Below are 14,927 nucleotides of genomic sequence, written 5' to 3'. Positions count from 1 at the left end.
TGGACACCTGCTACGAAATGTTTCATGATGATTATGTGTCCATCAATAAATAACAAAAAAAAAAGTTGTTTTTGCTTTTTAATAATGTGCATGTGCAGCAATTTTTTTTCCCAAGCAAAATGATAATGCTAATGTTGATGTAACCTATCACATTATCACAGAGGGGATTTAAGATTCTGTCTTATCAGACAGGAATCATTCTATAATAGGATGCACTGAGAAGGATGAATAATATGCAGATAACATGGGAAATCATCCAACTATAATTTAAAAAACCAGATTCCTCATGAAACTGTTCACGGCAATGACACAGAAATGGATGGTAACAGTCAATTGATTTCCATCTTGAAAAAAACTCAAAATACACCTGTACCAGCTGAAGTTTGAAGTTTGATGGAGCTCAAAATGCTGGACAGCTCGATGATGTTTGAGTTACAATGCTGAAGAAACAATCAAATCTCTGACTGAAACCATGGAAAAACCCAATTTATATTTTCTCTACCCAAACATTAGGCAGCCACAGCAAGGCTCTTTTTCTCAGTCTCTGTGGTTACTTGTGCTCCAGGACTTCAGCAGCTACACTATAAACTGTGCTATGAAAGATGTAATCAAAATAAATTGACTTGTAACTAGGGGGTTGGTGTTTTTCCCTTCAGGGAAGAAGCCCAGTACTACACAGATCTTTAAAAGCTACTTTTCTCTGTCCTCTTTCATGAAAGAAAAAAGGCCATCTGAATGGTGAATCCAGCAGAGCAAACTACACTTTAAGGTGCTCCATCAAGAAGAAAATTATACACAGAAAATTAAACTGAATTAAACATAAAAAATTACAGAGATGATGCTCATACAAAAAGAAAAACAAGGCAAAGCTTAAAGAAAAAGAGGAGAGAAGAGAAAGAGATGGAGGGTAAAAGAGGAGTTATGGATCAACTTCTGCTATACTGAGTCTGTCCAACAGATAAAACTATATAAATCTATAGCTACAGACAGGAAACAACACAAAGATTTCCAGGCCATGCTGGTTTTATACAATAAATGCAGTGTAAAAATGAAAGGAAGGATTTATGCCAAACACTTCAAGACCTGGATTCATGTTTCTTTTCCATTCATGTCTCCACTGTAAGAAATTTCATAGGAGTTAGCAAGCGAGCCTTCACTGTGACTAAAAGCATTTTCTGTTGCTACAGCTGCAGATCTGAATAATGAACTTTTTATTGTTGCAAAGGTTAAGTTTCAAAGATCATACACCACCATATCTAGTGTTTTCAGAGTTACTCTTACAGTCAGGTAACCAAGAGCTGAGTTTCAGTCACATAAATAACATTATTTTGTTTACAAAGTCAGAACACCACAGGTGAGGAATTTATATGTAAGACACTAAGCAGAGTTGTGATGAACAGATACTTCAGTCTGTTATGTGCATGTATTTTCTATAATTATGGAGGACATGTATGTGTTATACCTGTTACACCATTTTTTGTGTTTGAAAATACATTGTTCTACAAACAGGACTAATATTTTCAAGAGCACAGAAACAGTCCACACATGGGGAAAAAAAAGAGAATTTAATCACCTGCTCCATGTTGTTTTTTCTGACATACCAATGCTCATACAATCATGTAATTTGACTGACATCCAGCTTTTATACAGTACAGAGAGTTACTAAGGCAAGTCTTTGATTTAACAGCTCTCTTAGTTTATGCTACTCTTCCTTGGTGCTGTAAAGATAACTGAGTATGTTTCCAATACTATTCTCTGCTGAGGTGAGGACTAATAGACTAATCATGGCTTTCAGTAGCAGAGAAACTCTGATTTGAAATCAACATTTAGGTCTCTCTCTGGAGACTCTATACAGTGACCTGGATACACACTAATCATTATCTCAAATAGCGTTAACTCCTCCTGAAAGCAAAATAATCAGCAGGTATTAGGAAAATCTGATCAGCTTGTCTCCTAACACATTACAAATCAGAATGTGACCCTTGTATGACGGCAAAGCCAGTGCACCAGATGTAAAGAGGAGAGGAAGGCTTTCTTCAGCAACTGCAAGAGAAACCTTAGAAATTGGACCAGTATTACGGTTTTTTAACCACTAGAGAAACTCTTCCAAGTTTACTTACTTTAAGACTAAAATGCTGCATATTTCCTGCCAGTGAATAAATGAGCTGCATTTCACCCAGTGCATTTTTACAGCAGTGGCTGAATTCTCAGAATGCATTTTACTGGCTCACAGACCTGACCACGGGCATTTGCCAGGCAGATTTAACCTCCCCGAGGCTGTGGTTCACTGTATTACGTAATTCCAAGCCAGACAGTTTTACTTACTCTTCTGGCCTGAATGTTTCCTCTTACAACTTTTATTTCCTTGTATTTACTCCTCAGGTTCCTGTCAATGAAAAGCTTTTATGACCTTCTCTCTGTGGACTGGCATTGCACCGACTGTGTAAGAAATGCATTTCTAAAGCTGACCTGGAGCTGTGGCTCTGTAGGCAGAATACAAGCACAGGTCCTGGGCTTTTTAACTCTAAACCAGGGATTTTTTCAGCTGTGGAATAGCATCAGTTTTACCTGACACTGCATGCAGGCTGACAGGTGGATAAAATAAACAACTAATGTATATTCCAAAGGAAGAGTGATTCCTGAGTAGGTCACAGCAGTGAAACAGAGAGAAGAGGAAACCGACCTGGCAAAATGATAGCCTACAAATCATGTCAGAACAGTCCATTTCTGAAACCCGTTTTCCCAAACCTTGTTTTGCAATGAAGCTGACAAAGCTGAGGCATAGTTTAAAAAGCTGGATCGAAGCAAACAAGGAAAAATCTCTCCCTGCAAACCAGCAGATTTTTATCAGCCCCTAACCTGCCTAACAGAAATTCCTACAGTGTTTATTAATATGGCTGCAAACACACAGTAATTTATCTGCCTTATAATATCTGTCAGTAAACAGAATCTATAATAAACAATGGCAATAAACAGTAAAGGATAAACAGATTGCTTGTCTGATAGAACATAGGAGAGACAATGAGCCTGTCTTCTGAAGGACTGTTAACAACCCATACAATAAATAACAAAGATACAGCAAATAATCCAAATTTAATCATTCTGTGTAACTTCACTTTCAGGGAAAAATTCCATCCTCTTGCCAAGAGAAATTTACACATTTTGCCAAGCAGATTTATTTCTCACATAAAACAGATCTCAGGGGGCCAAGGTCTCCTACAGTCTGAGAAGTGCAGTATGTCTACTTAAAGACTGCAGATTACACTTACCAAGTTTATTTCTAGGAAATGATTTTTCAAGAAGGACAAAAGCTGAATTTTTAACAAAGAACCAAATTTACAGTGTCATGTTTAAGCAAATATGGAAATATTTTCTATTATGATTTTAATTACATCGATGAGTCATTCTGAGAGACAAAAATGCACATTTACAAGGTTAACTGAACATGAAGAATAACTTTGGATTGAAGTAGACAATAGCCAAGGGAACCTTCAGTGTTCATATTGTAAATATTGCCAGGAAATACTTACTATTTTGAGATACTGAACTTTGCAGATTCTATCTCATGCTCCATAGATTGTATATACACAGATCTTGAATGAAAACTATGTGGAATAGCTGCTAAGTGACAACAAAAATTCCTCTGGACCACAAGCCTGTCAGAACCACTGCACTCACACATCTTCTGCCTTCAGATTTTCCTTACAGCATTCTGCCTTGTGTTTAATCTGAAATAGAAAACTTTGCCTAATAGGTGCCATGATGTTTAGAAACAGAAGTCTCCTTATTTATATAAATTCTTGACTTAATCTATTTTAATCTACACAACAACGCGACAGCAATGCTCAGTATTTGGCACATCTCTGCTTTGTTTTGCATATGTGAAAGAGAAGCATATTAGCATGCAGTGTCAGGAAACATTCCAGCTCAATCCAGCCTCAGCTTTGTTCCTCAACTTGGAAAGAAGTGTACACAGGAGATGAGCAGAGTGAAGCGAATAAAGAAGATAATTGAGAAGAATATGAAGTCAGTGCATCATTTCGTTTACATGAAAACTCGCAGCTCTTCTCATGCCTGTTGTATCTTGAAATAACTAATATTGCCAGGCTTCCTGATCCTCAGATGACCAATAGGGGGTAAGTTTGAGTTGTCCAGCTGCAAATAACCTAGAGCAGTTAAGGTGGAGGAAGGACAAACTCTCCTAACAATTTATTTGTGTCCAATTCCAACCTGAACTCCAAATAGCATAAAATGCTTCTTCCTTCCACTTACCTTGCAGAGGCTGATGGACTGAAAAAGAACGTGGTGTCTGGAACACTCCAATCAAGCATACAGATCTTTACCACCAATGTTATACTAGAGAATCACATTTTTCTCGCGGTATGCAAATGGATATAGAATTCATTTTGAAGATTGTCACATCCTACTGTGCAGTAAAAAAATACACATCAATACCTGTTTCCTCTATGTCGAAAACAGTCTGAAAAGTTGGGTTAGACAACATGTAGCCTATAAAACTATCAGCAATATTAACACTTTTAACATAACATCCTCCAATTTTTATCTGTTTCTTTGAATACCATATCCCTACAAAACCAGTCACTTTGAAGCTCTGTGGTAATCCTCTGAAGACCTAAAAAATGTACTTAGAGGAGATAAATTTCCACTACAACAGGATACAGCCTGAGAAAACATAATTCTATCTGCTATTTTCAGTTTTTCCATTTCTAGTCATAGCTACCTCTGATGCTTTGATGTCCTCATAGGAAAACTGCGTGGCAGGTACTCCGAGATGGTTGATGAAATAATCCGAATCTCCCTGTATCTGCACAGAACTCACATTGGATCCTGGACATCTAGTCTTTTCCACACAGTTGAAGCCCTGGCTCTGAAAAAACAAACACAAATCGAACTTCTACTTAATTATTTGCAGTCAGACTCTTAAAGACTTAAAGCAAGATCTCATTTAAACAGCATTCTTTGGGTTGAAGCATCTTGAACGTAGGAGAGAATGAAGTTTTGCTGCAACATGACTGAGTCTTTCAGAGGACAAAAAAAGTCATATTTAATTTAGGTGGCAGGAGAGGCAAGAGAAGAATCAAGGCACATGGAATGTCCCATGCAGGCCAGGAGATTAGAAGGCATCATGGTACCATTGGGAAGATTTTGAGATCTTTAATGGCTACTAAGGAATCAATTTTTTATTCAGTTAATAGCATGCTCTGCCACAACAAAAAGCTGCATGAGATTATCATATTCAATCTATGATTTGTCTGTGAAATGCTGGCAATGTAAAGAATTCCCCACAACTGCAAAGTAGGGCTTAAGAGAAAAACAGAATGCAAAGGCTAAAGATACACAATACAAATTTTCTGTGTAAGTTGCTGAAAACAATTCTAGTCAGTGAAATCTTTGTATTTCATTCACTTAAGTATTTAATGGTGAAATCTTAGCAACAGAACTGTAATAAATACAGAAACTGGAAATCAAGCCCAGACTGAGTGCTACATACTTGTGTAGCTTTTAAATCTATCAGGTAATTAAACACTTAATAAACAGTAGGCAAAAAGGCTTTCAACATCTATTATAGCAAATAAGATACTTAGGTTTCTTTTCAGGAATATTAGGAAGTTGAAGTACTGGAGACTATTTGCATTCAGCTAACAGTTTACATAGTATAACTTCCTCACCTCTACTTACAGAATTACAGGCTTTCTAAAAGAATAGCTTAAGGTTGGTTCTACTTTAACACAAAAATACAGCAAATTCTGTATATTAAAGTCTCCGAGGTTATCAGGAAAATGTTAGACAGAGACAAACCTTGGTATCTTCCCAATTCAAAATTAGCATAATTATTGCTTAACAGTTCATTTCAGTGCTATGAAGAATGCAATTGCATATTACACAGTTTAAATAAAGGCTGCAGAGTCTTGCAGAAAATTATTTTAAAATACCTTCAAGAAATAGCTTCCATTTCATAAGTAATTTTGAAAGGTGGTTGTATTACTCCTTTTTTTAGTCTGTTAAGCATTTCTGCTCCTGCCATTCTTACATACATTCACAGTTGTTTAAGGTCTGTCCAAAAAGTTCTAACAGAAATAGCAGAAGAGCAAACAACAAAGTCATTGGAAAAGGTGCTTTTAATAACCACACTTGCATCTCCTACAGTCTCTCCCACTCGAACCCACTGCATAGCACACATCCACACAAAAAGCCATGTTTATGATTTTATGCATATATCTGTGTACAAGATCCACTGCTCCTTCCAGGAATTATAAGGCATTTAAGGATCACCCAGTGCTCTACACTGCAGCAGAGATCAGACTCTCCTCATTTCATACTGCCCACCACCACAGCTGGTCAAGTTTCATAAATGATGAGTAGCCTGTTCTTCCTTTAATGTTTAAAGGCTCACTGATTGATGTGAAATTGTAAAATACAGCTTTTGACAGTTAATTCTGAATATCCACCAACCCCCACTCCTACCAGCCTATCAGGAGCTGAAGAGATGTCTTCCTACAGCAACAATGAAATTTAATTTTTCTTATGTGTGAAGTTCACATATGAAATGTTTACAGCTTTGGTTAAGAGGACTATAAAATATGGTATTTTGGGGGTTTTATATCACTATCCTTGATGGTAAAGGATTAATATTTTTACGATAGCAATGTTCAATTCAATAGTACAGCATTTTAAGAGTTTAACTGTTTTATTTCACTTTCACAGTTCTGACACACAAGTCTCTGATAATAACAAGTTCAACAATAAATATTTAACCCAGCACTAATATGGGAGAATGCTTTACATGCAAGATGCTGTGCTCTTCCAATCTGTTTTTATTGTTATGCAGACTCTACAAGACCAGCATTCTTCAACTCCTTGGTAACAACTGCAAAGTTGTTTTGCATTCATTAAACAAATGAAGTGTTTCCCCAGACTAATGGACTTAAAGAATAACAATGTTCTACAATTAATAAAATTAATAAAATTAATTAAAAAAAAAAATCTTTGAAAATGTATCTGGGATAAACTATTAGCTACACACAGCTAACTCCCTGTTGTAGAGTGGCCAAACTATATTTCTTCAGCTGGTTAGCCTTACAGGAAAAACACAGACTGGCTGCATTTAGAGCACTCGGCTGCTCAGGCTGAGCTCCACTGTGTCAGTCAAGACTTCTCACTGGAAACAAACCAAGCCACTGAGAGCCAGTAATCAAGGAGTGCTTCATGTCAGTGCAAGGATTCACAGGCTATTCATATTCACATGATTTTATTTCTCTGGAGCTCGTTTTGGGTTTTAGCACCATCTTACAGGTTTAAGTTACAAATTTGAGGAAATGAAGAGTACCATATGGCCAATTAAATACATTTCATTTGAGTTAATGTTCTAAAATAGATCTGACACATCTAAAGTATAATCAAGTGGTACTTCACTGCAGATCTTATTAGTTGGTTCTGGTTACTAATTTTCTTTACTTGACTCCAGCTTAACTTAAAACATTACCACCTTTTGAAAATGGATTAAAACTTCTTAAGAGCTTTCAACAGGGCAAGTAAAGAATGACCAGTTATTCTTACAGTATGTCAGTGATCCCAGCTTCAGAACTACAACAAGGAAGCTTATTCTACATGAATAATCAATCTCTATTTCTGAGCTGAATCACCACCTGTGTCAGGGACTGGTGCAATTAATGACCTGAAGTGTAAGAGACCATCCAGATGAAGTAAAATTGTCTAAAGAAAGAGCTACAGAATTTATTAAATTCACCACAGACCTTGTAAAAATGCAGAAGGCAAGAGATTAGCATCTTTATTACTGTAAACATGTAAATCAACAGCAACAGGTAGTAAAGGCCAGAGAAGCTGCACAGCAAAAGACTCACAGGTCTGTGTCTCTCATCTAGAAACACCTGCTACACCCCAGCAAACAGATCATTAGAGGCAGAGGGCTTGATGGTTCTTAAAAAATATTATTGGATGACTGCAAAAGGCTATTGAAAAAAAATCATGGAGTTCCTAGGAATTGCATTAATTCTATGCAAGCATACTTCTCTGTTTTCTTCCAGCTGACTACAGGTTTGGCTATAAACATCCTGTTCTGCTCTGTCTTTATTGATTGATTATATATATTGCTACTAATGCAAATCAGCTCTTCATAAAATTATTAGGGAGATTTAATAAGGCATTTTGCCCTGTAGACCTCAAAGTGCTTTCAAATCAACTAAAGGCAAGCAAGGTACCTAATATTTCTGCCTTACCCAACATCATAAAGCAAAACAACTACATAAAAATTAAATGCACAACATTTCCCCAATTTTGAACCTTACCAAACTGACATGATTCAAGTATGTGCATAAATATAATTCTAAATTATATTCATTCTTTCTCTACATAAGAAAGGAAAATCTAAATGTGCTGGTGATAATTAATATTCTATAGATGGAGAGTTGTTGTGGTTTAAATAGCCTGAATGTTACCCACCACTAATGTGATGTATTTGCCTATTTATACAATGCAATCATTTGATTACCTGATTAAAACTACACCAAGAAATCCTATGAGGTAGAGTGACTAAACCTTGCTGCATTTAATTAATGTTATATTTAGATTAAAATAATTAATTTAAAATGAGTAAAATGTTGGCTCCTTAGTTTCTTAGCAATTTTTCCTTCCTGCTTATACATATTTTCATTTAAACAAGTATGAAGCTTTACTGAAAATACCTAAAATCTGAACATTATTTAATGATCTTTAAGGGCAACACGAATGCTGTGGTGAAATTCTGTAGCACTGCAAATCAGTCACAGAAAAGAGAAGTTTAACTCCCAGAAATTGCTCCTAGTTTGGGTTCTTCAGCACTGAACATAGTAAAGTGAGAGATGTTCCTTGCACACACACATGTCCCTCTGAGAGGAACTTGTCACCAGGGAAAAACAACTCCCTCAAGAATTATATTTAAAGTCATCAGGGACAAAGAATTCGGCATCATCTGAATCCCTCTGATATTCATGACAGGGCAGGTGATTCTCAAACAGATCACTACAACCCCAGGGATCACCATTAGACACTTAATATTCCCCCACTTCCAAAGCACTCTGTGTTTTCTTACACAAAAGCACCACACCTGGAAATTCCAAGAGTAAACGGTTTTTTAGGCTGTGCAGGAAGGTATTTTTTACAAGAAAAAACTGCCTCAGAGATAAACCACATGGCTTTAAAATAATTGTTCTTTGAAAAAGCCTGCAGGTATTCCGCATGACAGAGAAGGCCTTTTTCACCCAGAGGAGAAGAAACAGAAAATGATGAAAAACAGAATACTTTCAAAAGGTCAGGTCAAACCAAGATCAGCCAAGAACCAGTTCTGATGTTGTATTCAGATTTCTACTGAACTGAGGAAAAGTCAGTTTACCTAAGCAACACAGGCTGCCAAAAATAAAACTCCAGTTGTACCTTTCAAAATTGCGTGAAGAAATTTTTGCATTTTAATGGCGGCTTCCTAAAAAAAAAAAGGCAAATTACAATACCAGCGGTTATAAAACAAACCATGGATAAATATCTATGCTTGGAGCAAAAAATTTAAATATATCATTGTGTGTTGCACTACTTTGCAAACTGGAATTATTTTTTATTTAGTTTACAGCTAGAAAACATGAGACAAACTTAATCCTGTAATTCTTGTTCAAGGCTTTGGTTTCTGTTAAGCAGCATTTGCATACTTTTAAATAATTGTCTTATTTTTTAAAAAAATATGACCATCAGTGTAAGATCTTTGTAATAAATGGTACTTCATGGGACTAAATCACGTTTTAGATGCAAAATTTACATCAAACTGGCAAGAAATACAAAAGCAAGGTAGTAAAAAATTATATAGTGTAAATTTAATTTTCCATCCTGCACTTTTTCTACATTTAACTTTATCTACTGACAGTCTCTCTCTGATTCCTGATGCTTGCTATATGATTCTGGATTACATTTATCCTTCCTATACCCAAATTGAAGTCCCATGCCTCATTGAGTCAGATGTTGCCAACACCCAGTATAAACTGCTAGGAATTTTAATGGCTTTTTAAGGAAGGTAAAAATCAAGCAGGTATGTTCCCATTTGATAAGAGAATTTCAGAGCAATCAAATATTTTAAGCTAAAATGACACAGCATGAATTATATAAGTGGCAAGACTGCAACTGGAACGCCATCAGCAGCTCCAAGTACCTTAAAAATACAGAGTTATAAGGTTTAAAAAAATTAATTGAGAAACTTGCACACACCTTTGGTAGCTGTGTTTCTCCAAAGTATGCACTTACCCCAGAAAATACTGCATTAGAACTTCTTCCATATTTTTTTCATCAGCAGAGGTAAAGGCAAACTCTCCAACACGGTGGGTAAAGTGACTTAAAAGACTGAATTTCCATGACCACAGGCTCAGCCTCACTATTGAGTGAGTTATGTTTATTGATGGTAAATTTCAGAAAACTGCTTAAAATTGTATTCTGTTACGATGGGCAACCCAGAAAATATTGTATCAAGAGGGAACCTTTCTCCAGAGCCAACTCTGAACACACTGAAAACTTTGGATGCTTTTTTCCTTTAGAGCTTGTATTTTCAAATTTTGAATATAAGCAATTTTTGAGCATGGAATGGTTGGATTTGTAATTAAAGGATGCACTCATTCTGTTTTTTGATAATGTAAAAAGTAGAACTCTCCTGGACTTAATGGTGCTCAAGGTTTTTCTTGCTGTTAATTCAGCAGCAGGAAAACTGGTCAGTGTTACTTGTCACACATATAACTGAGATACTGTGAAACCCAGGTTTGATAAAATGCAAATTAATTTGGTTTAGTATAAAACACTAATGATCTGGGACTTGACAAGAACTGCATGACTTGCCAAATGTTTTGTGCTGTGATTTGTTGCTAATATAAAAACACTGCTTAAGTAGGTAAAATGATTAGGATTTGACAACAAGGCCTCATTTTCAAAAGGCTGATATTTTGTACTCCGAGCTGCGGCTTGTAAAGCATTTTGAATGCCTAAAGGCATTCTCATTCTGTAACACATAGAGTCAGAAAGACTGCAAACCTATTTTGGTGCAGTCTAACTTTGTGATGATCAGGCTCTGCCATGCTACTCATTTTTGGGATGCATCATTCAAACCCTCCAAGTGGATAATAAATAATTTATGCCAGTGAGATTACAGCCTTGCTTCTCCATACCCCACAGGAAAAAAAAAGAAGAAAAATGACTCTTCACTCTGAAGGGGACAGATACACTCACTCTATTCTTTGAAGAGTTATATTTCAGGATCTCATGAGTATCCCAAACAGGTCAGTCAGTGGGAGGTTGGATGCCAAATGAATATGCAGCAACACACTCCTCACTGGTTTTCAATACAATAGCACAAAGAGAAAAAATTCGGAGAGAAAGCTTCCATGACATCCTTCCAACAACAGTGAATTAAGGCTCACCTGGTAAAGCAAACCATGAAAGTAAATTTATGGGGTTTTTAATGACCAACACTATCCCCTCAGTACACACAGCACATGCCTGCAGGAGCAGGAGCAGTGGCTCCCACTTAGGGAACCACATGGCTCAAACCACCCCAGAACTCCAGCCTGCTTCTGGAAAACAAAACAAACCCAAACCACACCACACAAAGAGCAAAATTTGCATTTGTATTGCAGCACCTAATGTTAGAAATTAGGCCCACAGTTGGGTGTAATATGGATACTACAGCTTGTAACTACTCTAATTTACATTTCCCACCTACTATCAGCATTCCATGTCACACTTCCTGAGCTACACAGAACTCAGGATCTGTGGCACTTCTAGCAGAAATGTTTGCTAGCACTACTTCCCAAACACACCACCACTTGCCAACGTGCGAATCAGCTCAGTAAAGACACCCTGATGAGCTTTATCACAAAGCTGACCCACAAATGCAGATGCATCAACTCTGCTGAGGTCAGCCTTCTGCCACCCCTTCCCCATGCAGGGCTTTCTTTCACTGTGCTGAGATCTTCAATCTGCTGTGTATGAGCACAACATAAACTCAAGGGTTTCACTATGAAATAACAAGGAAAATCATTTATCCATGTCCTACAAGTGAACATATTACATGCCACATATTCCCTGCTCCTCCACACACATTCCCAATATCCAATACTATATCAGCTCTTGTAAGAACCCTAAAATCCCACTGAATCATCCTGCACACCTCTACAATGCACACAGAGGCAGGACAGACCCACAACACCACATTATCCAGGTGAGAGGGGACACGTATATATAAACAACCATGGTATAGCCAGTCCAACAGTCAGGTTTTTGAAGTGGGGGAGAAATTTGCCATCAAAATCTCTGGCTTTATTACTGTAATCAAAGACTGGAGTAAGTTTAATCGCAATAGACACACATGAAGAAGCTTTTTTTTTGGCACAGAACACCGAAAATCAGACATAATTCTTGGAAGAACTCTCTTGACACATGGGTAAACTATGGCTGATCTTGCCTCATGGCACCAGCCTGGAACAAGGCTGAAGAAATTTACTGCTGACAAAGCTTTACCTTGTCCTGAAACCTGTGGTCTGACACTGAAACTTCTCAATAGCAATGATGCATGAACAAATCACCCCCCTTCAAGCCACACACAAAACCTATTTTTCATTCTTTGAAGGAAAGACACTCCCACCACTCCACACAGACCATGAAGGTCAATAAACTACCATCATACTTTCCATATAAAAATCCTCTTCTGGACTTCAGTGGGAATTGAGCAAATGGTATAATAACAGTACTTGCACTTAAGACATCGAGTATATGTAGAAATCGAATTTTTCAGAAAGATAATCACAAAGCAGATTTATTAAAGTGTGTCAGCACCACAAATACAGGTCTCCAGGCTCCACTGCAAGATAAATTAAATGATCCAAAAGATGTCAAATGATTTTATTTTTACAGCAGTGGGTACTGTAATACTCTTTTCCTGACTGGATTCTTCCAACTTTTATCTACTTAAACCGTGAGAAACTGTCCTTGGTGTTGCCTCTGTACAGGAAAAAAAAATAGCAGTGAGGAAAGGAGAAGAGAAAAAGCTAGAGAAGGGAAAAGCCATATGGTCAAATGACTTTTTCTTTCTGGTTTCATAGAAGAACTTCACAGAAGTTCACTTGAACTTGGTTTCAAGAACTATAAAATATTAAGTCTTGGGAGAAGAACTACAACTAACTGAATAACATGTAATTTTAACCAGACACATGAATCTGATCCAGTCCAAGGAACTTTGAAAAGATATTCAATGAAACACACAGCAGCCAGCTATTACCCAAAACTCATCATACATCTAAATGATGTGTTTGTTTGCACCTTGAAAATTAAGATTATTATCTGAGATATTTCCAAAACCTAAGTATAGCATTGAATAGGGATATTGTTATTTCTATGTACTGTCAAGTACTACAGGACTAAAAACACATTTAAATTTTGTTAATAAAATGTGGAGTTTTATTAACAAGGTTTCAGGGATATGTCACAGCTTTTTCATAGCAAGCAAGCAAATCACAGAAAGGCTGATAATGTATTTTATTTCAGAACTGAATAGCAGAGTTCTGTAATACAGAAAACTGATAGCTTCTAATTACTGCACAATATAATCTAAGAAAAGTACCTAGAACATTATATTTCAGGTTTAATCCTCAAAGTCTGATCTTTAGAAGTTAATTTTGATGCAATAAATCTAACTTCCTGAAACAATGCACACACAGTCTGTAAGGAAGAAATGTTTTCACTGCACAAATTGAGAAAACAAATTGACAAATCCAGCAAAGTGCAATCTAAAGCTATTTACCCTGGTAAGGAAGAATAGTGAATGCTACATATATATTTTTCTGAGAATACTAAATAATACAGCATCTACATGAATTTTCAAAGGTGCAGGTTCTAGTCAGCAATGTGGAAAAAATTTCCTTCACAATCCAATATATTTTAATGGACTAAAGCTACTGAATTCCATAAACATGAACTCATTTTTCTCAATACTAAATCCTTCTCCGTGCATTACACCTGCCACAGTTTGTATCTCTGGCCTCGCTGCTATAATTGTATATACAAATGATTGTATGGATAGGAATAGTTTTCCTAAGCTTACCAGTTTTATTTGTAGGTACAAAATCAAGTGTGTATTTGCACAAACAGACACACACACACACAGAGGAATTTTCAAATTATAAACAGCCTGGAAGTTCCAGAACATGATTTGCATTGTCCTGGTTGTTGGTATGGTTGGCATTTATATCAGAATTCACAAGTAAGAACTCAGATATATTTAATAACATCCTTTCTGCCACAATTCAGAGTTGTGGGTCTGAAGCCAAACACAACATTTATATTGTCTACTTTATACTTTTCTTTCAAAAAGGGGGAATATTTTTATACTGAGATCAATTGTTTTCATGTGAGTAGCAGGTTTCTATCCAATAAATAATGAAGGTGTTGACTACCACTGAATTTAGTGGTTCTGTCTGAAAAATGTTGGTAGGAAAAGCTCCATTCCAAGACAGTTCTCCATTGACATGTAACACCTCTGAAGATTTATCAGTCAGTTTGTGTAAACTAGAAATACATGATTAATAATTATCCTAAACCACTGTTTTTACTGTGATTTCCAGAGTACCACAGAAGATGTTACATTAAAGTCTGTGCTGCTACCTTTACAGAATAAACACAGGATTCCTTCAAAAGACTAAAAAGAATTTTCGTGACACAGAGATGTCATCTGTGAAAAAAATCTTACTGGCATTAATTACCCTCCTTCTAAATCCTTTTAAAATCAATTATAATTTCATTTTATCTTGAGTTATTATCACTATTAATCAATCTACAGTTACAGAGGTCATTGCAATTCTCCTTTGTAATGTTAATTCAATGTTATCTCA

The 14,927-nt window shown here is 36.4% G+C and overlaps 1 protein-coding gene across 8 annotated transcripts in view; it reads right to left on the bottom strand.

The window, feature by feature from the left end:
• Nucleotides 1-14,927, bottom strand: part of NAALADL2 (N-acetylated alpha-linked acidic dipeptidase like 2) — a 421,429-nt gene that overhangs the window by 72,053 nt on the left and 334,449 nt on the right. For all 8 annotated transcript variants that reach the window (XM_039556880.1, XM_039556879.1, XM_039556882.1 and 5 more), the window contains one exon: nucleotides 4,742-4,888. In XM_039556880.1, the coding sequence (XP_039412814.1) occupies nucleotides 4,742-4,888 (147 nt within the window). The remainder of the gene's footprint in view (nucleotides 1-4,741; nucleotides 4,889-14,927) is intronic.

The sequence above is a fragment of the Corvus cornix genome, chromosome 9, assembly GCF_000738735.6.
Source record: "Corvus cornix cornix isolate S_Up_H32 chromosome 9, ASM73873v5, whole genome shotgun sequence".
Lineage (NCBI taxonomy): Eukaryota > Metazoa > Chordata > Aves > Passeriformes > Corvidae > Corvus > Corvus cornix.
The sequence above is the reverse complement of the archived record's forward strand: the minus strand, read 5'-3'. Positions and strand labels throughout refer to the sequence as shown.